Source organism: Camelus bactrianus, chromosome 7 (genome assembly GCF_048773025.1).
Source record: "Camelus bactrianus isolate YW-2024 breed Bactrian camel chromosome 7, ASM4877302v1, whole genome shotgun sequence".
Taxonomy (NCBI): domain Eukaryota; kingdom Metazoa; phylum Chordata; class Mammalia; order Artiodactyla; family Camelidae; genus Camelus; species Camelus bactrianus.
In genome coordinates this window covers 58231476-58254581 of record NC_133545.1, presented here as the reverse complement: position 1 = coordinate 58254581, position 23106 = coordinate 58231476, and the positions used below count along the sequence as shown (strand labels likewise).

General features: G+C 38.5%; 1 protein-coding gene and 1 long non-coding RNA gene across 7 annotated transcripts in view; both read left to right on the top strand.

Annotated features, from left to right (window-relative positions):
* LOC141578168 (uncharacterized) overlaps positions 1-6289 on the top strand; it is a 206717-nt gene extending 200428 nt beyond the window's left edge. For both annotated transcript variants that reach the window (XR_012508199.1, XR_012508198.1), the window contains one exon: positions 6014-6289. This is a non-coding gene — a long non-coding RNA (uncharacterized LOC141578168). The remainder of the gene's footprint in view (positions 1-6013) is intronic.
* Positions 6290-7976: 1687 nt separating this feature from the next.
* Positions 7977-23106, top strand: part of MIOS (meiosis regulator for oocyte development) — a 31138-nt gene continuing 16008 nt past the window's right edge. Inside the window, exons 1-5 of one of the 5 annotated variants that reach the window (XM_074367446.1) lie at positions 7977-8182; positions 9185-9268; positions 13733-15073; positions 15397-15495; positions 21575-21829. In XM_074367446.1, the coding sequence (XP_074223547.1) occupies positions 13780-15073; positions 15397-15495; positions 21575-21829 (1648 nt within the window). In that variant the 5' untranslated portion in view covers positions 7977-8182; positions 9185-9268; positions 13733-13779. Of the gene's footprint in view, positions 8295-8332; positions 8556-9184; positions 9269-13732; positions 15074-15396; positions 15496-21574; positions 21830-23106 lie in introns of those variants that run through there. The other 4 variants (XM_074367443.1, XM_074367444.1, XM_010972192.3 and 1 more) reach the window with 4 other exon arrangements.

The following is a 23106-nucleotide window of genomic DNA, read 5'->3' as shown; positions in this document are numbered from 1 at the left end:
TAACTTTTCAAATAAGCTGCTGATAGTCCAAGATCTTGAACATGAGAATTAAGTCCATTACCCATTTGAAGATTTTATAGTTACACATTGTGCATTACATCAGAAACAGTCCAAATTATTAACCCAGGCCAATCAGTTATGCTTTGATATTACTGTAACCTGGTCTCTTCCTCAAAATGACATTGGTTCCAAACTCATTATCTTCATAGTTAGACATTTGTCTAACTTCCAGTGTTGGTTCTGGAAATCTTTTTCTCATTTCACTCCCAAGAGAAGCCTATTTTACAACTTTGGGCTTCCTTAGGTTTAGGTAATTCTAGAATTAATCTGATGCACTGAAAATACAAACTTTTTTTCTCATCAACCGTGAAGACTTATAATACTGACATCTTAACTCCAGGCTGAGGAGTTTGGATGTTGGTCTGGAGGAAACATGAACCAAGGAAGGGTTCTAAACAAGAGAGTCGCTTCAGATGTGCTTCAGGAAGATCAATGGATTCGAGTAAAAAGCATAGGAACAGGGGAACCAGAGGCCAGTTGGGAGACAGCTGTCTGGGTGAGCAGTAATTAAGACCTAAACTAGGGCAATGGCAGTAGGAGCAGAGAAATGAGCAGAATTTAGCCAGCTCATCTGTTTTAAAAGCTGAAATGTGATTTACTCAGATCCTGTCCAATAAGGGGAAGAGACAAAGCAGCAAGACGGCTCTGGTTTCACTGGGATTTGTTAGTAATTTTGATGGCTGCTGTTTTAGTGCTTCAGTGCTCATCAGGAGGGGTAAGCCCGGTTTGTGAGTCCATTTGGGCTGCTGTAACAGAGTACGCTTAGACTGGGTGGCTTATCAACAACAGAAATTTCTCAGAGTTCTGGAGGCGGGAAATCTGAGATGAGGTGTCAGCATGGTCCGGTTCTGGTGAAGGCCCTCCTCTGGGTTTCAGAGTGCCGACTTCTCATCCTGTCATCAGGTGGCAGGAAGGGATTTGAGAGAGCTCTCCGGGGTCCCGTTCATAAGAGCCCTACTCCCATTCATGAGGGCTCCACCCTCACGACCTAATTACTTCCCAGAGGTCCCACTTTCTAATATCATCACTTTGGGGGTTAGGATTTCAATGTATCAATTGTTGGGGGGAGACAAACATTCAGTCCATAACACCAAGTTACCCACAAAAGAAACAGAGACCCTGTGAAGAGGCAACCAGCAAAGCAGCAAATGGTAGCATCACCCATGTTGCAGTTAGCATCCTATAACTACCCCAGTAAATAAAGCACTTAGCACGCTGCTTGAACCTTATTATTTCTGACTTAACTCTACGGGTATAGAGTTATGAAGTGTCTGTCTATCATTTTGGAATTTAGCATCCTAATCCCTCCAATAATACCTTTTAAAATAATACTCATTGGTCTTTTTCTTATTAAAGAAGTTTTACAATTTTATTTCAGAAAACAGAAAAGTGCAATAGAGAAAATGTTGTTCACTTTTAAACCTACCACACAGAGAAATCAACTGTTAATATGTTGGCCCAATTCCCTCTAGTCTTTAAAAAAACAAGGTTAGGATCATGATGTTTATTCCATCCAGTCCTATTTTATTCCTACAACAATAAACCATGAGTTTTTCCTCTATCTTTAAAATTCTTTTTTTTCTAAAACAGGGGTTAGCAAACTAATCTAACCTGCCACCTTTTTCTGTAAATAAAATTTTGCTGGAACACAGCCATGCCCCTTTGTTTATGTACTGTCTGTGGCTGCCTTTGCAACACAACAGAAGAACTGCAGAGTCGGGATAGAGGCAGGTTAGCCTGCAAAACTGAAAATACCTGCTATCTGGTCTTTTACAAAAAAGTTTACCAACCTGTGTTTTAAACGATTATTTTAATGGAGCATAGAATTCGATCAGTGTTTGCTTTATTTGATGGTGCATAGGCCAGTAGTTAGAAGAACAATGCTAGAGCCAGACTATCTGGGTTCACATCCTAGGTCCACTACTTAAGAGATATCTTAGGCAATTTATTTAACCTCCCTGTGCCTCAGTTTTCTCATCTGTAAAGTGGTAAAAATTATCAGGATCAGCCTCATAAAATTGTGATGAAGATGTGGTAGATTCCGTGATGCACCACACAGATGTGCCCCTTCAGTAATGAGTTACTTATTCCTTCAGCTGCTGGGAGTGTTGCCAACAGCTGGCCCTCAGCTGTCAGCCTTCTCTGGGGACTTCCTTGCCAAGAAAACTGCCTCACTCAAAGTCACCCTTTTTTTAAGGGACAGCTTACATCCACACCAGTTGGGTAATATAAAGGCCTGAGTCCGTTGTCCCCACTCAAGACAACTCTAAAGGGCCAGTCCAGTTTCAGCATTTCCCACAGATTGCCTGAGGCCTTTGTTGGCTCAGCCTTTTCCTCTTCCCTTCCACAGGCACTGTTCTCCCTGGTAAGTGTCCTACATCCTATTGCCATCTTGGAATATGCTTTCCACAGCACCCAACCTGAGACAGAGTGTTAAATGAGCCTGTGTTGTAAAGTATCTGCACATAGTATATGCTATACAATTGTTTGTTATCAAACACATAAATAATCCACCAGGAGCAGGAGAATGGAAATACAAGTTCAAGGAGAGAAAAATAGATTAATATCAAATTTTTAACAATTGAGGAATAGATGATTCACTAAATTTTTAAATGAATGATAGTAAGAAACTCTCAGCAAGGTATTTAAATTTCATTGGATACATTTAAAGTCTGATGTAACAGTTTTTATTTGCAATATAAATATTTTAAACATTAAAAATCATACTCTTGGCAACTTCGTAAATTTATTGGGAGGATGTTAGATGGAACCACAAATACGTATGAATACATGCATCGTTTTACAAAATTGATTCTGGATTGTGCTAGAATACTTTCTGAAGACTACTATTTTAAGATATCCCAGATCTTCTCATCCTCAGCCTTTGTAGAAAGATTACCTAAGCCATGTCACATGTACACAGGGGCCTTAATTTCCACTTGATGCCTAAGGAGTCGGAGTTGCTCTCAGGTACAGACTGACCTCGTGCATGTGAAAATAAAAGGGGATGGGATTAGCCAGTCACAGATTCCACAGGATATTCCACTGGTTGCTGAATTGCTGCTAAGCGCAGCAGTAAAAGAAGAAAAAAAGAAAAATACCTAGGAATAAATCTAACCAAGGAGGTGAAAGACTTATACATGGAAAACTATAAACCATTGATGAAGGAAATTAAAGAAGACCTTAAAAAATGGAAAGATATCTCATGCACCTGGATTGGAAGAATCAGTATTGTTAAAATGGTCACACTGCCAAGGCAATCTACAGATTTAATGCAATCCCTATCAAATTACCCAGGACATATTTCACAGAGCTAGAACAAATCAAAATAAAATTTATATGGAACCGCAAAAGACCTAGAATTGCCAAAGCATTACTGAAGAAAAAGAAATAGGCTGGAGGAATAACTCTCCCAGACTTCAGGCAATACTATAGAGCTGCATTCATCAAGACAGCATAGTATTGGTACAAAAACAGACATACGGACCAATGGAACAGATAGCCCAGAAATGAACCCACAAACTTTTGGTCAACTCATCTTTGACAAAGGAGGCAAGAATATACAATGGAATAAAGACAGTCTCTTCAGCAAATGGTGTTGGGAAAACTGGAACAGCAGTATGTAAATCCATGAAGCTAGAACACTCCCTTACACTATACACAAAAATAAACTCAAAATGGATCAAAGACTTAAACATAAGACCATATACAATAAACCTCCTGGAAGAAAATATAGGCAAAACATTATCTGACATACATTTCAAAAATGTTCTCATAGGGAAGTCTACCCAAGCACTAGAAATAAAAGCAAGAATAAACAAATGGGACCTAATGAAACTTACAAGCTTCTGCACAGCAAAGGAAACCATAAGTAAAACAAAATGACAACCTACGGAATGGGAGAAAATTTTTGCAAAAGATGAAACAGACAAAGGCTAGATCTCCAGAATATATAAGGAGCTCATATGACTTAAAAAGAAAAAAAACAAACAACCCAATCCAAAAATGGGCAGAAGAGCTAAACAAGCAATTCCCCAAGGAAGAAATACAAATAATCAACAGGCACATGAAAAAATGCTCAGTATCACTAATTATCAGAGAAATGCAAATCAAAACCACAATGAGGTATCACCTCATACGAGTCAGAATGGCCATCATTCAAAAGTCCACAAATGACAAATACTGGAGAGGCTGTGGAGAAAAGGGAACCCTCCTACACTGCTGGTGAGAATGCAGTTTGGTGCAGCCACTGTGAAAAACAGTATGGAGATTCCTCAAAAGACTAGGAATAGACTTACCATATGACCCAGGAATCCCACTCCTGGGCATATATCCAGAAGGAACCCTACTTCAAAAAGACACCTGCACCCCAATGTTCATAGCAGCACTGTTCACAATAGCCAAGACATGGAAGCAGCCTATATATCCATCAACAGATGACTGGATAAAGAAGATGTGGTATATTTATACAATGGAATACTATTCAGCCATAAAAACTGACAACATAATGCCATTTGCAACAACATGGATGTCCCTGGAGAATGTCATTCTAAGTGAAGTAAGCCAGAAAGAGAAAGAAAAATACCATATGAGATCGCTTATATGTGGAATCTAAAAAAAAAAAAAAAAAAAAAGAACATAAATACAAAACAGAAACAGACCCACAGACATAGAATATAAACTTGTGGTTGCCAAGGGTGTGGGAAGGGGCAGACTGGGATCTCAAAATTTGTAGATACTGACAGGCATATGCAGAATACATAAACAAGATTATACTGTATAGCACAGGGAAATATATACAAGATCTTATGGTAGCTCACAGAGAAAAAAAATGTGACAGTGAATATATGTATGTTCATGTATAACTGAAAAATTGTGCTCTGCACTGGAATTTGACACAACATTGTAAAATGACTATAACTCAATAAAAAAATATTAAAATAAAAAAAGAAGAAAATTAACCATCTTCAACTGCCATCCTTTACTGGTTTAAAACCACAACAAAAACCCTATCCTGAATCACCACAACATAAACAAAGGAGGTTAAAAAGAAGAACCTCCTGTTAGGGGAACAGAAGTTTAAACAAACAAAACACTATGACCGAACTATAGCAACTGTGGCATCCATTACAAAATGCACGTTGATAAAGACAACTAGCATAATCTCAGACCAGTGGTTAAGTTCCCTGATACAGTTTGATCTTCCAACAAAAACAGTGCATTCTCCCACTGGGTAACTATTTTTGAATACATATTATGCAGCGGTCACTATTGGAAATTCAAAGTTCTGTACAAAACGTTCACTACGCACAGGGAAAGTACTGTCTGCCATTTTCCAGATAAAAAGAAGGGAGAAGGGGAAGTGGACAACAAGCAGCTTCTCTTTTAAGGGACATGATCCGGTGATACTCACAAGGAACACGGTTTAGTGGAGAAGTGGAATCAATTTCCAAGTAGAATGGGAAAAATGTTACTTGTTCCTACAGGGACTTTAAGAGTGCAAGGAGCTGGCAGCAACATGAGAAGAATACACTTGCAAAAGCTTAGATGGAAAAGTAAGGAGAGAAAAAGATACTAACTGGTTGGAAGTGTAGAGCAGAGAAAGGTACTGTTTTAGGATTTACTTAACAAATTTTTATGGAGCATATGCTCTGTGCTATGCACTGTTTTAGGTCCTGGAGATTCAGCAGAGAATAAAGTAGACAGAGCCCCTGTCTACTAGTTAAGGAATAGGTTAAGCCACTATAACAAACAGGTCCAAACAAACAGTAATTTTTAAAAGAACAAATTTTATTTCCTCTCATGTAATGGGCCAGAAGTCTGTAGCTGATCCTAGGGAGGAAGGAGCCTGAGCTCCCCGAATTAGGCTGGGACTTAGACTGATGGAGCAGTTTTGCCTTCCTTGACACACTGCTTCCATTTCTAACCGGTGTTTCTTTTTGCCATTTTCCAGACAGCAGGGAGAAGGGAGAGAGGAAGTCGACAGCCAGCATCTCCTCTTCTAAAGGACATGACCCAGTTCTCCTCACATCTTACTGGTCACAGCTTTTTGATACAGCCACACGCACCGCTGAAAGGGAGGCCCCAGAATGGTCATCCCTAACTTGGTCACCAAGTGCCTTGCTAACACTTGGAGTTGGAGGCACAACAGAATGAAAACTGACCATGTGGAGCATGTATTCCAGAAAGGGAAGACAACACTAGGCAAGTAAAGAGCAGTTTCTGTGGAATCGTGGGGCTGAAAGCCTGAGTGGATTGAATTCAGGGGAAGACAGGAGGAGGTGGGATTAGAGAGGGTGAGTTTGGTTCTCTCCTTTGAGAAGAAAGCCGGGAGTAACTTGAACATAGGTTGAAGGTAAAGGAGCAGTAGAAATGAGGAGGCTGAAGACACATGGAAGAGCTGGGTCCCTGAGAAGCAGCATGTAGGCCTTGCCTCTTCCTCTCGGCCCGCCTATAAGAAGGTAAGAATGGGAGTGAACGAAGATGTTCAGGGAAGGAAAGAGAAAACAGTAGGAGGCTGTGGGAATTCCTAACAGTTTTCACTTCCTTTCTGGAGTCAAAGCAAAGTCTCCCCCTGAGTGTGCGGGGAGCTGTTTCCCTCGTCTGTGTGCGGTAGAAGGAATGAGGAAGGGACTCGTACTGATCTGAGGTTGCCCATGGGGATTTGGGGCCAGGACTGAAATCACTGAGAAGATTGGTAAGATAGTGTTTGAAGGGGTGAATCCTGTGCTATCTCCCCTCAGTACTCAGCACTTTCTTCAACCTCCACTTTTCCAACGGCAGGAGTGAAAAGGAGCCTTAGACCTCCAGAGGCAAACTCTCCCCAAACTCATCTTACCAAAACTACCTGCCTTAAAGGTCACCAGGCCTTAGCTCAGTATGCTGTTTTAATCAATCACCACAAGCCCCAAACCACCTTCTTTTAACCATGAACAGACAAGCAAAGACTGCCAGACATCCAAAGACAGTCTCTGTGTCAGGTTTATAACACCTGTGCCAGCACCGTCACCTACTTACAGGAAATGGAAACCTAGAATCCTCTTCCTCCTTTACTCACTGAGTCAATTATCAAGCTCTGTTCACCCGAACTTCTAAATATTCCCCAGCCCACACACTCCTCTCCATCCCCACTCCACACCACTGGTAGTTTGGGTCTCCATCATCTCTCCTTTGGATACTTACCATATCCCTCCCCCTTTTCTCTCTGAAAAACTGATCACACTCTTCTGGTTGAAATTTTTCAATGATTGCCTCACTGCCTTTAGAAAAATGTCCATCCAAACTCACCAACCTGGTTTCCAAATACCTTCTACTACATCATCTTAATCTGTCCCCACTTCCTCTGCTCACTCATCCATACCCTACTGTTTCCCCACTGCTATGTGCCCTGCACTTTCTCTTGCTCTGCTCCAGTCCCTCTGCCCTGTTCCCTTTCCCGGCTAATCCCATCTTCATCCTTCTTGTCTCAGTCTAGCCTCTAGAAAGCGTTCCTGACTCCCCACCACTACACACACACCCAGACACTCAGGGGGCGCCCCCATCCCTGTTAACATCACTCTAATTGCTTGTTTCCTGCCGGGATTCTGTTTTTTGGGAGTCACTCCGCTGTCTCTGACATTCCAGCACTGTGTCAAGTGCACAGCAGACACTTAAGAAGTGTTTGTTGAGTGAGTAAATGAGTGATAAATCGTGAACCAAATACCTTGGACTTTCTACTATATCGTTGGCTTGCAATAAATTTTTAATGGAAATTTAAACTGATTAAAGGAGCTAACGAGTCGGAAGCGCTTTAAAATCAACGACGCGACTCCTAGAGGCGGGGCCTGCGGGGCGGACCAGAGCGCTCGGGCGGAAGGCGGGGCCTCCAGAGCGTAGCCCCGCCCCGGGGCGGTGCGACTCCAGGGCGAGCGAGGGGCGGGGCTCGCGGTGGGGAACTCCCCTTCCGAGGCCCTGGCGCGTCCGCGCGTCCGCGAGGCGCGGTGGTGGGGAGAAGAACCCTGGCCCTGAGCGCAGGTTACTGGCAGCGCCGCCGCCGCCATCTTGCTCGTGTTCGACCCCCCGCGGCGGGAGGGGCGGCTACCAGGCCGGAAGCGGCAGTACGACGGCAGCGCTCCCTCCCCAGGTTGGTGAGTGCGGCGCGGGCCGCGTCTCCGCTCTCGTGATTGGGAGGCCCGGTTAGAGGGCTCGCAAGTGCCGGGGCGGCCGCGAGGAGCCGGGGAAAGCCCCGTTGAAAGGTCCGGGCGGGGGCGGACCCGGGGTCTCCTGCTAGCCGAGGCGCCGGGAATCACGTTCCGCGCTGCGGGATAACAGCGCCTGGCGGCCGGCCGGGCCTCGGAGCTGCGGGCGGCCGGGGGGAGCGCTCGGGGACCGTCTCCCGGCGCTGGGTCCGCGCTGCAGCCTTGGACGAGAACCTGGAACCGCGTCCTCGCCCTGGACGAGAGGCTCAGCCAGGTGTCTGGAGCGCGGAAGTCGCCCTCAGATTCCTGATTTAGCCGGTAGAGCAACAAGCCTTGCTCTAGTTATACTCTATTAAGTACTTCTTAAAGGGCCTGTCACCCGCGTAGCTCTGTTCTCTGCATATACGAGCAGTGAAAATTCTATAGGAGCCTAAAGCCTCTCACCTATGCCTCGAGCATTCCTAAATTAACTTAGCAAATAACTGCGTTCGCAGCCCTTTTGTAGAACTATATTTTAAGGGAAATTTGGAGATACATGGAACACCTCCTTGAAGATAGTGATGGTAGAAATTTCTTGAAACTACTGCTGTCATTTGTCACAAGAAAAATAGAAAATACATCAATTGAAAAAGGATGTGAAAGGGTGGTTGGATTCCTTGTACACTTAGTGTTGTACAGATCTTTTGTGTCCAGTAGCCACACAGGGTTGAGATGTGCTGGAAGTGTGAAATACACATTGTGTTTCCAAGACTTGGTACAAAAAAGAAAAAAGTAAATTTGTCATTAATATTTTTACATTGATTACATGTTGAAAGGGTAGTATTTTTGATATGTTGAGTTAAATAAGATACATTGTTAAATTTAATGTATTCTTTTTCAATGTGGGTACTAGAAAATTTTAAGTTACATGGCTCACACTATGTTTCTGTTGGATGGTGCTGTTACAGATGTTCTGCTGAGGAACAGAGTCACCATGGCTTTCCTTTGTTCAGAAACCATTGATGGGAAGTAAGCACTTGTTAAACTTGAAGGTGAGGATCTAAATATAAGCTGTAATTATTGCATATCACACCCCTCCTATCCCCACCTTTTCAATGTTTCCAGCATTGAAAACATTAATTTCCAGGGCTGTTTAAGGGAATCGCAGTGATACTGATTTGTTTTGGATGCAGAGAACATATTTAACTTGATGGTCACAACTTTGTGAGTTAGAGATGAGATAGGTTCTACCTCCATTTTATAGTCTTGGAGTATTAAGAGACTTATTAGGGTCTAGTTAGTAAGTGGCTGGAGATTTTTGACTCCAGGTTCACTTTTCTTTGCTCTCCACCGTATTGCTAGTGATCTGCGTTCATGAGTCGGGACCCATTTATATTGTGTGCTGGGTTATAAAGAAACAGAGTTGACTCTTGAACACCATGTGTTTGAACTGCATGGGCCCACTTATATGAGGATTTTTTCAATAGTGAATATTACAGTACTACACAGCCCACAGTTGGCTGAGTCTGGGGATGCAGTCACAGATACAGAGAAACCACAAATACAGAGGGCCAACTATAAATTATATGTGGGTTTTCGACTGTGTTGAAGGGTCTCTGCCCTACCCTCTGAGTTGTTCAAGGTCAGCTCTACATTTCTTAAGAAATGGCTTATAGATGTACCTCTCTGTTCAGGGCCAGCCTCATGGTATGCCTGTACAGTCCCACAAGGCCCATCTTTAGAAGGCCTGACACTTGGTTTAATGCTCTGCTGTCACAGTCTTGAAATTCCTAAAAGGTTTTGAGTCTGGGGGCCCTGCATATAGTGTAGCTGATCCTTTCTCTGTACGGTAATCTAGGATGAGAGTTGTTGGACAGGAGTCAGAGCATCTGGTCCTTACTTTACTTCTGTGTGAATTAAGCAGAGTTTGCTAGTCTCTTTCTAACTCTTAAGTTCTGTGATTCTTTGTGAGTTACTATAACCAGATTTTGTGGATGGTAATATAAATATCTGCATAACATCAGAAGAAATGCAAATGATTCTTCATTGAGACTCGTATAAATCAAGCAGTTTTTTAAATTACGGTAACACTTTCTGTTTTCTTTTAAGAAGGATTTTTCTACGTGGCATCAAGTATTCTTACCATAGGTCATTTGTGTAGAGTACTGTTATAGGATGGAAACTTACATAAAAAGTGTGCTTCTTTAAATATTTGTCTTTCAGTGAGATGAGAAGATGGGCCAGATCTCAGGATACGTCCAATTAAGAGTTTCCCTCTGTCCTTAGGACATAAGTATGAATGAAGCCAACTTGGCAGTATCCATTCCTCCTTTTTGTTGTCTTAGCTACTTCTTATTACACAAGTGCCTCTTTTTCTTCTTATCCTTAAATTTTAAATTCTCTTTAAGATTGGACATAACTTGAGCATTAGAATGCAGGCTTTATTAAGCTAGTATATTTGTTCACTTGGGCTGCCGTAACAAAATACCATAGACTGGATGGCTTAAACATTAGAGATTTATTTTCTCACCGTCCAGAGACTGGAGGTCTCAGATCAGGGTGCCGGTTTGGTCCAGTTCTGGTGATAGCTGTCTCCCTCGCTTGCAGATAGCCGCCTTCTCACTGTGTGCTTACATGCGGAGAGAGCTCTGGTGTCTCCTCCTCTTCTTTTAAGGGTACCAGTTCTGTCAGATCAGGGCTTTACCCTTCTGACCTCATTTAAGCTTAACCTTAATTGCCTTCTCAAAGACTCTGTCTCCAAGACAGTCACATGCAGTAAAGATTATGGCTTCAACTTATGAATTTTGGGAGGACATAATGCAGTCTATAGCAACCAAGAACCTGATCTGTTCCTGTTCCCAGTATTTAGAACAATGTCTGGAACATAGAAGATATTCATTAAATATTTACAGAATAAATAAAAATCAGGCTATTAGAGTGATCCTTTCTTAGGGCTCATTGTGGGCTCCTACCCATCATTGGAACCAGTTATGACAGTGGGCACTTTGCTCTTGGCTGGAGCCAACCTCTACTAGAAAGGGCAGTGGGTGGTGGCATGGGGAGATTGGTAAAACTTGGAGAAAGCAGTGTGGGAAGTGTCAGAGGGCGCATTTAACAAGTGCATTCATTTAACAAAGAATTTTACTAAGTATTTACTAAGTGCTGGTCTCTGTGCTGTGTACTAGAGGTACAAATGGAATACTTTTTGGACCCCTAAGGAGTTTATGATCTAGTAGGAGAGACAATGGAGAGGGTGATTTAAAGGGAAGGACTACTGTTCAATGAGAGTGTATATCTAAGTGACCTGATGTAGACTGGCGAGGAGATAGAGGATGGTTGGCGTCAGGGTTGAGCAGGTTTTAACTTGACCAAGAGGGGAGGGAAGAAGCTCCAACCAGAGAGAATAGTATTTGCAAAGGTGTGGTAATGGGGGTTGGAGAGTTACATTCTAGGAACTGAAAAGAAGAACTGTGTAGCTAGAACTGTTAGCAGGGAGGAGAATGGTGTGGATTGAGGCTGGGGCAGTAGATAGAGGTTAAAGCATTTAGGGTTTTACAGGTTATATTGAAGATTTGAAACTCTATACTGAAGAGAAGTTAAAAACCATTAGAGAGTTTTAAACAGGGGTTGGATAACATGGTTAAGTTTGTTTTTTAAAAAGATCACTTTGATATTATATAAAGATGAAGTTCATAAAGGCCAGAGTGGAAAAATGAATAAAAGGATTGCTGAAGAATGGCAGCACAGGCCAGACGTGTTGTCTACCTTAATTTCTTACGGAGTCAGTCTGCAGAGGCACAAGACTTGGCAGCCTGAGTGGAGGAGAGAGGACGGTAAATAATGGGATTGAGGTGAGCTAGGGTCAGGGAAGGCAAGCTCAAAGTGGCAAGGAAATGAAATTGAGAGTGCTAGTAAGAATATAATTGAGATGATTGATCTTGGGCTTCAGAGCTCTTAAGGAAGGAAGGAAGCCAGTGTAAGAATTCTTAGAGGTTTTCCCAGTCGTCCAAATTTTTTGATTCTATTGAATAGACTGTCTAGAATAGACTAATAATTATTGACTGAAACTTTTACAACATCAATAAGTAAAGCAAGTATGTTTGAGTTGAATTTATTTAGTGTATCTTTATTAGGAGTCTGTGCCAGGCACTATAATCTGGTACAGGGGACAGAAAGATGAATGAACCACAGCTTCACTCTTTAACAGCTGACAGCATGGTTGTACAGATACCAACTGCCATGGCGATTATAAATATCTTTGTTCATTTTTAATCCAGACTATTACCTCTAGCCAGACTTGATTAGAAATAGATATTTACATTTTATAAGTAGCTTTTATTATTAAATTACCATTTTTAACATCACAATTTTTAGTTTGTGCTTAAACTACTACAGGATATTTATCTTTTCAAAAATTCCATTGCAATACCCACTCAAAGTTTATAGAATTGAAAACTAAGATAGCCTCTAATAGTTACTTAATTCAGTTTCCCAAGGTGCAGTGTGTCCCATTGGTCAAACAGGATGATTTTAGGTAAAACACAGTCAAGAGTTTTTAATAGTTACCTATTTACTGTATGTTAGGAAAAATATATTTAGCATATTGTACCCATGATTCATGGACCTGATGATAAAATTGATTTTCAAATTTTAAAAATGAGTCAATTTAAAGAAAAATATTAAATAACGTCACAGGTGGTACATGAATGACTGAAATTTGGAAAATACTAATCTAAACCAGCTCTTGTATAGATGAGAAAACAAAAGGATCCCCAAACACAGAGGCCTTTCTAAGAGGCCTTTCTGTATACAGCTAATCTAGTCAGAGCTAGGACTAAAACTCACCTCTGCTCAGTATATTCCAGCATTTACTCTGCCATTTAGGCTGCTTCTTATCCTTGAAAGTTAAGGAAGAGACTAGTGGCTTTGTACTTTAAATCTGCATTGTCCATTATGGTGCCTTTTGTGGCTAATTATATCAAAATTCATTAAAGAAAAATTTAAAATTTGTAGTAGTCACATTTCTGGTGCTCAGTAGCCACGTGGGGCTAGGAGCTCCCATATTGGACAGTACAGATATAGAACATACCTAATGCTGCAGAAGGTTCTGTTGGATAGTGCTGCTTTATTGCTTAGGAACACAATTCATAACTCTTTGAAGTTTTTCTCCCTTCAAAGGGATGATACTTAATAATTTGCTCACCACACTGACGTTATTTCAACTCTGAGGTTAAATTGAAGGTACTAGTAACAGTGCAATTAAAATAATTGATCATGGGAAATAAAGCCAGAGCGGAGTTCTCAGATTCCTACCAGCTCATCTTATTGGAGAAAGGTCTTCTTTTCCCCCTTTTTATCAGTAAGTTTGAATTGTCTTGAATTCATAGTAGTTAGAAGAAAAGTAACTATATTGAAAAATAGTGTACCTGTATGGAAAATTTCCTGACCTTCTAAATAGTTGATTGAGCTTAGCATTGTATTTTGTTAACATTTTAAAACTTTTAATTTTTAAACAGGTTTCAGTGAATGGACCTAACTGGACTCTTTGAGCACATCCGTAAACATGAGCGGTACCAAACCTGATATATTGTGGGCACCACACCAGGTTGATAGATTTGTTGTATGTGACTCAGAACTTAGTCTGTATCATGTGGAATCTACTGTGAATTCAGAACTCAAAGCTGGATCTCTACGTTTATCTGAAGACTCTGCAGCGACATTACTATCAATAAATTCAGAAACACCCTATATGAAATGTGTTGCCTGGTATCTCAACTATGATCCTGAATGTCTCCTAGCAGTTGGACAAGCAAATGGTCGAGTTGTACTTACAAGTCTTGGTCAAGATCATAACTCAAAGTTCAAAGATTTGATAGGAAAAGAATTTGTTCCAAAACATGCACGACAGTGCAATACCCTTGCGTGGAATCCATTGGATAGTAACTGGCTTGCTGCTGGTCTAGATAAACATAGAGCTGATTTTTCAGTGCTGATTTGGGATATCTGCAGCAAATATACTCCTGATATAGTTCCCTTGGAGAAAGTGAGACTGTCCGCAGGTGAAACTGAAACAACATTATTAGTAACAAAACCACTTTATGAATTAGGACAGAATGATGCTTGTCTTTCTCTCTGTTGGCTTCCGCGAGACCAGAAACTTCTCCTTGCTGGTATGCATCGTAATCTAGCCATTTTTGATCTTCGGAATACAAGCCAAAAGATGTTTGTAAATACAAAAGCTGTTCAGGGGGTGACAGTAGACCCATACTTCCATGATCGTGTTGCTTCCTTCTATGAAGGTCAGGTTGCAATATGGGATCTTAGGAAATTTGAGAAGCCTGTTTTGACTTTGACTGAGCAACCGAAGCCCTTAACAAAAGTAGCATGGTGTCCAACTAGGACTGGTCTGCTTGCCACTTTAACAAGGGATAGTAATATTATTAGATTATATGATATGCAGCATACACCCACTCCCATCGGGGATGAAACTGAACCCACGATAATTGAAAGAAGTGTGCAACCTTGTGACAATTACATTGCTTCCTTTGCTTGGCATCCAACAAGTCAAAATCGAATGATAGTTGTAACTCCCAACCGAACAATGTCTGACTTCACTGTTTTTGAAAGGATCTCTCTTGCCTGGAGTCCAATTACATCTTTAATGTGGGCTTGTGGTCGTCATTTGTATGAATGTGCAGAAGAAGAAAACGATAACTCTTTAGAAAAAGATATAGCAACGAAGATGCGCCTTCGGGCTTTATCGAGGTACGGACTTGATACAGAACAGGTGTGGAGAAACCACATTTTAGCTGGAAATGAAGATCCGCAGCTGAAGTCACTGTGGTATACTCTGCACTATATCCTTTGTGTTGTGAATTTTGTGAGATGAATCAGGTAGACATGTTCTTGAAGTTTGCTGCAAGGTCAGTCTAAATGTACTGAATGTTTTATGTGCAAATACAAGCTACATAATACTAAAATTACAAGGTAAAGTTTAAAACTGTTGAACTTGAAATACTGCTTTGCAGATTGTGTAGGAGGAAGAAAAGTGTCTCTGCAATAGAGTAGAACCGCCTTCTTGCACTGATGCTTATTATGAATTGGCTTCAAATCAAAATAAATTTTGCTTTGACATATTTTGTTATGCATCATCACTAGTATTTCCTATGCATTTAAATACTTATGAAGCAGTATACAGAAGATATGGATCAGAAGTCTCCAGGCAACAAAGGATCATTGGTTTATGCAGGAATTAAATCAATTGTGAAGTCATCTTTGGGTAAGAAAATTCTTATTTTCTGCAATAGGTTTATAACTTTTGTATTCTTATTTTTTTCCCCAAATTTAGTTTTTTCAGGATATTGTACATAAGTTTCTTTTGATCTCTGATTAGATATTTTAGTGAATTGTTGAGTTAAATGCATAATTGTTTTTATATTTAAAAATTTTTTTGGAGGATGTCTTGGGTCTTTGAAGTGAAACTGACTTTCTAAATCTATTCTTTTTTTTTTTTTTAAGACCCACTTTGAAAGGTATTAGATGATTTATAGGATCCTGGTTGTTCAGATTTTGTCACAGTTATTTGCTTTTATAAAAGCTAAATTTAAAAATTTCTATTTGAAGGAGACCCCTTTTTATTTTGCTGCCTGAACCTTTTCACTTAGCTATCTGATGTCAGGGACTATGTAACTGTGACATGAAGTATGTCATGAAATACCTTACCTGAAATAGTCTTTGATGATTGGATTAATGTATGAATTAATGTAGGACTGAAATTAATAAACTAAGAATAAAATAAAGATGACAAAAGAGCCAAACTTATTTTTTCACTTATTGGTTCTTATTATTTTTATTGGAATTGAATTGTGGGTTATATTACAGTTATCTCCTCAACCTAAAATTTGGTATCCAGCTTTTGGTAGCAGTCAAATTTGGGCCCAAGTCAAGCTGCTAGAAAAGTAGTTCATACTATTTAGTCGAAGAGTGGTAGTAGAAGTAATGAATCTAACTTGGTTTTTTCATAGGCCTTGCATAAATACTTTATAAAAATACAAAATAAAATGCTATTTTTTAACAAGTAGGGTAAGCATTTTAATTAAATGGTTATATTATACTTTTTAAAAAACTTACAAGTTATTTGGTCCTCATTACTGAAGATTCAGTATACTACTTAATATGATCTATTTCATTTTGATATTCTCTCATTAGGTTTCCACTAAAAAAGCAACTTTTAGTATAAATAATAAAATAAGAGTTCAGTTAGAGATTTCCATTTTTATTAATACAAATGAAAGGGCAATTTTACTATATTACCCCTTTAAATAGTATTTATAACTGTATAGCAGGTAAGGCCACACTGCATTCTCAGTATTCTGAGTTTATTATTGTTTTTGCTGTTTTTTTGTTATATTTTAGGGAAAGGCCAACAAACTACCTCTGAGAAAAAGCAAGGGGAAAAATGGAATATCTTTATATTCTTCTGGTCCAGTATAGACAAATTGAGTGCCTTGACTTGCGTCAAGAGTAGTCTTTATGCAGACTAAAAAAGACTACTTACTGTTGGACTACTTGCTGTTTTAGCTTTTTGGTTTGGTTTTATTTTTGTTTCTACAGCTCAAAAATAAAAAGAGGAATGACTGTCAAAGATGGCAGCCCCAGGTTTCCATCTTTTATCTGGCCATACTTCTTTCTCTAATAATTCAATACATAGTAAGTCAAGGCACATGGAACCATGTTGCCTACAGTAATCTAATGCACAAGTTTATTAGAGTGCACAGCTGAATTTTACCTTTGATGACAGTATATATTAAGTGCTTACTGTAAATTAAGCGATGCTAGTTGCTTTCTCCATGTTACTTTGTTTTTACGACTATGATATGAGGTAAATTTATTCATTCATTCAGCAAATACTTATTACTTGCTAACTGTATGCCAAGAATTTTCCTAGGAAGTGGAGTCGTAACTGTGAACAAGATAGCTATGTTTCTTCCCTTATGGGACAAGATAGGTGTCATTCCTACTCTTGGGGAGTTTACTTTCTATAGTTGAACAAGACAAGAGGTTAGTCCCCAACGCCCCTGCCCGCAAAAATCTGCATTCTGCCTCGAAAACAAAGTAAATGGTAAATGACTTACCCCAGGGCAGGAAGCTGAAGCAGTTTGGATAGTATAAGGACTCAAACCCTAGTTCTTTTGATTCCACACATTTTGATCTTTAATTGAATACTAACTTTTCCCTACATTTAGTTAAAGATCTACAAAATGGAAATAAAGTTTCTGTATTTATTGAAAAAAATCTGTGTAAAAGTGGACCCACGCAGTTCAAACCTATGTTGTTCCAGGGTCAACTATAGTTCAGAATATGGACAAATAAACAGTCAGTTATAATGTGAGGAAAAACATACAATTATGTGTAGAAGAATTCATAATCTGGTTGTAGGGGTTAGTGATGGTTTCCCACAGGAGGTGAAGGCCAAGAGAAATTCAGACAGGGAGCAGCATATGCAGTGAGCCCAGAGGAGAGCACATTGAGTATTGCTGGAACAGATGTGAGAGAGGACTTGAAGAGAGAAGGAGGCTAGAAAGGTAAGCAGTGGGGTAACTCAGGTCTCAGAAATCCTGATTTATCATACTGTAACAAGTGGAAACCAAGGAAAGATTTTAAAGAGCAGAACCAGAATTAGATTTGTGTTTTAAAGTTGTGTTTGGCTTTTAGTGTTTTGTGTTTTAGAGCTGATTAAGGTAAAATGTGACTGTTTTTACCAAGGTTACTGGCAGCAGAGCTAGAGAAATGTGGGTAAATTAGAGTGTGGAACAAAATGATTAAAGGAGATGGAGAGGAAGGAAAAATGAAAGCACACTAAGGCAACTGGGGTAATACTAACACTAGTTAGATAGGAATAACATAGGAAGAATGCATTTGAGAAGAAGAGAAGAGTTTATTTTAGGATAAGTTGAATTTGAGAAAGCTAGGTGGAGATGTCCATTGGGCAAGAAATTTAGGTTGAAGAAATGAGATCATTTTAATTCTTTCAAGAAATTTGACTATATGTAGAAGATAAAAAGATACACAGTGATAGTAGCAGGTGAGTCAGGGGTCAGGGGAGGGCTTTTGTGTTGCTTTGTTTTTGTTTTTAACATGGGACTGATTTAAGCTTATTTAAATGCTAATGAGAGGAAACCCACAGAAAGAGGTTAAAACTGCAGAGTAAAGAAGGTGAAGAGCAAATTCCTAGGAATGGGATCCAAATGACAGGTGAAAGATTGGCTTTAGACAGAAAGATATACACCTATTCCACTTTAGGCAAAGGCAAAGGGAAAAGGTTTGCAGGTTGTTTAAGGTTCAGTGACCAGAGCTGCAGAGTTTTCTACCTGAAGTCTCCTGTTTTCTCAACGTACTAGGTTTGCTTATTGAGAAGGAGCAGGGAGGTTGTGGAGTGAAGATACAGAGAAGAGGAGAGCATTGCCTTGAGATACAGAAGGCCCGTAGGGCAATGTTGTTTTACCAGAGACAGAATAAAGGACAGTGGGGCAAGAGAATTAAGGCTACTGGCAAGAGAATGATTCATTTGTTGGTCCTTGGGATCTAACTTGGATGGGGAGGAAGATGATAGGAGAAGACTGATAAGTAGAAATATGAGTGGTCAAAAGATTGTGAGATTGAGATTGTGAGCTGGAAGGCTATGAGGTGGTGGTTAGAAAGTGGTTCTTTTGGAGAAGGAACAATTTGGAGTGTGTCCATGAAAGGGGGAGTAAAATCTTGGAGGTATAGACCACGGGAGATAACGAAGAAGAGAAATAGAGGCTAGTTTATGGGACGGACCAGTGTTGAAATCAGCCAGGATGAGGAGCATGCATGCCCTGAGGCATTGTCCTGTATGTCCTGTAGAGCAGGGTCACAATGTTGTCAGTAGGTATAATTCCTTCCTTTTAAGATGGCAGAAAGTTGTATAATAAATATTGGTCAGCTTTCCATCCAATATGATGAAAATGTTTTTCATAATTACAGGATAAACTCTGATCTAGAAAGCTTGTCTATTAAGAATTACTTGAAGGGGCAGAAAAGCTGGGATATATGTTTTTAAGAACAAAATGTTTTTATAAACACTGGATAATTAATTTTACTGCTTTGTTATTATATAGATACAAAAATGAAACTAATATCTGCTAGTAGCATAGTGTCTGATTGCTTGGTGTAGTGTTTGAAACAAAAAAATGTTTTTAATGCTTTTAAATGTTTAAGTGAACTTGTTTCCCTCACAACTATCATAAAATGTCGATTCTATTATTTATATATAGGGCAATCTAAAATTTAGGGGATATAATTTTATCACTTTAGTATTGCATAACATGCATAAATAGATTTTAATCCCTTTTCAGATGTTAAAATCACATTTAAAAATTCATACATATTAAAAATCATAATATGACTACCTAAAAACATACAATAATACCACGTTGCTTGTTTGATAACCCTAATTACCTGTAGCATAGTTATTAAGCAGTAGGAAGATCTCTGAGGAGCCAAAATATGTGACACAGTGTCCATGCACTTAAAGGATATTTTTTTCACTTCCTAGTAGTGAATTCTTTGGGTTCATACACATTAATCTCTATTCTATGACACAATTTCTAGAAAATAAAAACCCTAAGAAACTAGAATATTATTAAACTGTGAGGAATTTTTGGAAAAATATATTTCTACCTTTTGTTCACCCATTTAAAGTAGTTATTTTTACTATTAATTAAATAATGTCAGCACTGAATCCAAAATTTATTAGAGGTGTTTGGAAAATAAATACATTCAAATACATCTGCAGCTTGTTCTACATAAAATTTAATGACTGTATTCTATCTAAATAATTTAAATTTGTTATTCAGAAAGAAAGTTTTAATTTTCAACGTGTCTTTTATTAACTTTATCATTGAATTATTCACAATGTTCTCATAGTTCTTAAAATTTCACTTTCATAAGCTAAAAATGGTTTTGTCTCCACTGACTTCCCTCATGATTGCAAATAGAGCAGCACACTTCCTCTTTTCGATGGGCAGATATTCTCTTTAAGGAAGAAAACTTCTTTTCGAAAGTCTCTTCGTAATTCCTTGACCTGAATTGGCAAATTCCCAATAATGAGGTTAAATATAAGTAATTTCAAGGATAATTATTTAACTATTTTTTAAATTTCCACAATTTTACGAAAATTCATGTTCAGGCTCTTTCATGGAGCTCATTTTCCAACTCTGCCTACTACAGACAAGCTGAATTATTTCTTAAGACCTATGTATTTGTTTTGATCTAGTTTTTTGTTTTTTTTTTTACAAATGTATAATTACTGTATGTAACTATGTAAATGTAGAATTACTGTAAATTACTACAAATAAAAGACTTTTGTAATATTGGGCATTCTTACTACCTAATTCCTAACTTAATTCTGAAAATCCTTTGTTAAAATAACAATAGATAAGTACATAATGACAATTTTAATGGTAAAACTTTTTAGAACATTGAAGAATTTGAGTTGCAATTAATAGAGTCCTTAAGTTTCATCTTTATTTGTTTTACCTTTATTTGACACCAAATATCATCCTAAGTGAAATTGTTCTGCCATTGGGATCATCTGCCTTGATTGCAGTGTAAATAATGCTACAAGAATTATTTAGATTCCTTATGAAAAGGCAATGAAAATGTAAAGTCTCCTGGTTTAGTAAGGTGGGAAAACCTTCAAATCATTCCTGTTGTATTTTAGCTTAGTACTTAGCCTTTCAGAGTACTTTGGTGATTTCTGTCTCATTTTTTCACATAGATGTGTTTGTTGATACATGCTCTATGTTTGTACATAGAGTGACAGGACTCGGGAGGGAGAGAAAGCTTCAGTATCTGCTGGATCTCAAGCACTGGGGACACCTTTCAAATAAAAACACAAGATGCCTGCCCTTTTGGAATTTATGTTCTAGTAGGAGAAAAGATAAGGCTGAAAAATTAATAAATAAAATATGGGACCTTATGCTAGTGCTAAAGGAAATACAGGACCCAATGACAAGTTTGATAATAACAGGTGGCACCCTGTTTTAAGTTAGTGGTCACGGAGCCTTCTCTGAAGCAGTGACTCAGCCCCTGGGGCACTGACTTATTCCAAGAGCTCTTTGTTGTAACTCAGGAAACTGTTATACTTAGCAATATGTCAAATATGTTTTGTTTGTTGCATATCACATATTAATCCTATCATAAAATTGTGGCTGAGAAGTTGAATACTTAAAATCTAATTGTTGAAATATTTTTATGTAAAACTGACTTACTTTCCAAATATATTTCAAAAAATAATAAATGATAAAACAATATAAAAATGTTTCTCTTTTTAGGAGTGGTGGAAAGCAGCAGACATAATTGGAGTGGGTTGGATAAGCAAACTGATACTCAGAATTTAAATGAAGAGAGAATTTTAGCTTTACAACTTTGTGGGTGGATAAAGAAAGGAATGGATGTAGATGTGGGGCCGTTTTTGAACTCCCTTGTACAAGAAGGGGAATGGGAGAGAGCTGCTGCTGTGGCACTGTTCAACTTGGATATTCGACGAGCAATCCAAATCCTGAATGAAGGGGCATCTTCAGGAAAAGGTATTGGATTATATTCTAAGATTCTTGTGGTTCATAGAATCCTTTAAAGAAAAGATGCTGATAATTTTTAAAGATCTAAGTAATATTTTTGTGTAAATATTTTTGAAAGTGAAATCAGCACAGAACTATATCTATAGAAGTGAATGTTAGCCCATCCCTTTTGTTTGTGAAAAAGAACGTGTCTTAATTGTCATAATATCATAAGTACTCAAATGTGTTCATTTTCAGTGTTTTTTCTTTAAAGACAGTTCATATACATTTAAAAAATACTTTTTCCTGGAGATTAGGACTACTTCATCTGCAAGCATTTTTATGGCAAACATTTGAGTGTATTTTTATACTTTATCTTTTGGGTGGTTTTTGATTGACTTGTAGGAAACTGAATGATACTTTTAGTTAGACTAATACAGATTCTTATAAAAATCATGCTTTGATCTGCACAAATATTTCTACTTGAGTCTGCTGATTTAAACATACTTTCCATTTAACTTTTTTTTAAAGGAAGAAACAAAGAAATGTGATAAAATTTTCACTCTGATATTTTATAAGCAAATACCCAGAGAAATAAATCTTAATCCAGAAATTCAGTTTTTTTCTTACCAGGAATATTTCACTTGAAAATACCTAAGGTATATATATAGCTATTGATTTCTAATACATCTAGCAAATTATTTTTGAACATTCAGAATACTTAATTCTTATATACAGGCCCATTTTGAAACTATTAAGGTTCTGTTATACCATAGGAAAAAAACGTGAAATTAACTGTAATATGTTTACTTGCAGTCTAAAAGTTGAAAAAGCTAATATTTTGGCCAGATTGGCCTCTTTTCCTTCACTTTTGCTCTAACGTAAGTCTTCCCCATTTGATAGTGCAAAAGAAGATATGAGATGATGGAAAAAATATTTAATATTAAATATCAAAGTCATTCCTAATTATAATTTCGTTGCTACCGGAGAGCATGACACTCCCTTGTCAGGTGTACTTGGAAAATTTGGTGTTAGATTTAAATACCCATAATAATAGGGGAAAGGTGTCTTTTCAGTGATTTCAATAACCTGGTAAGATCTGGAGTAAAGATTTCCCTTTGGAATCAGATATTCTTTTCCATTTGGAAATAAATTGTTCTAAGCAGGATTAAAAGATGATATTCTTTTGTTGCTGTTTTTTACTTTGAAAGACTTAAATAGAGTAGGCCCAGGAAACAGACATAAAATAACTTGGGGAAAATGTTTACAGAAATGAAGAACAGGCTATTAAGAACATAAAGTGGGAA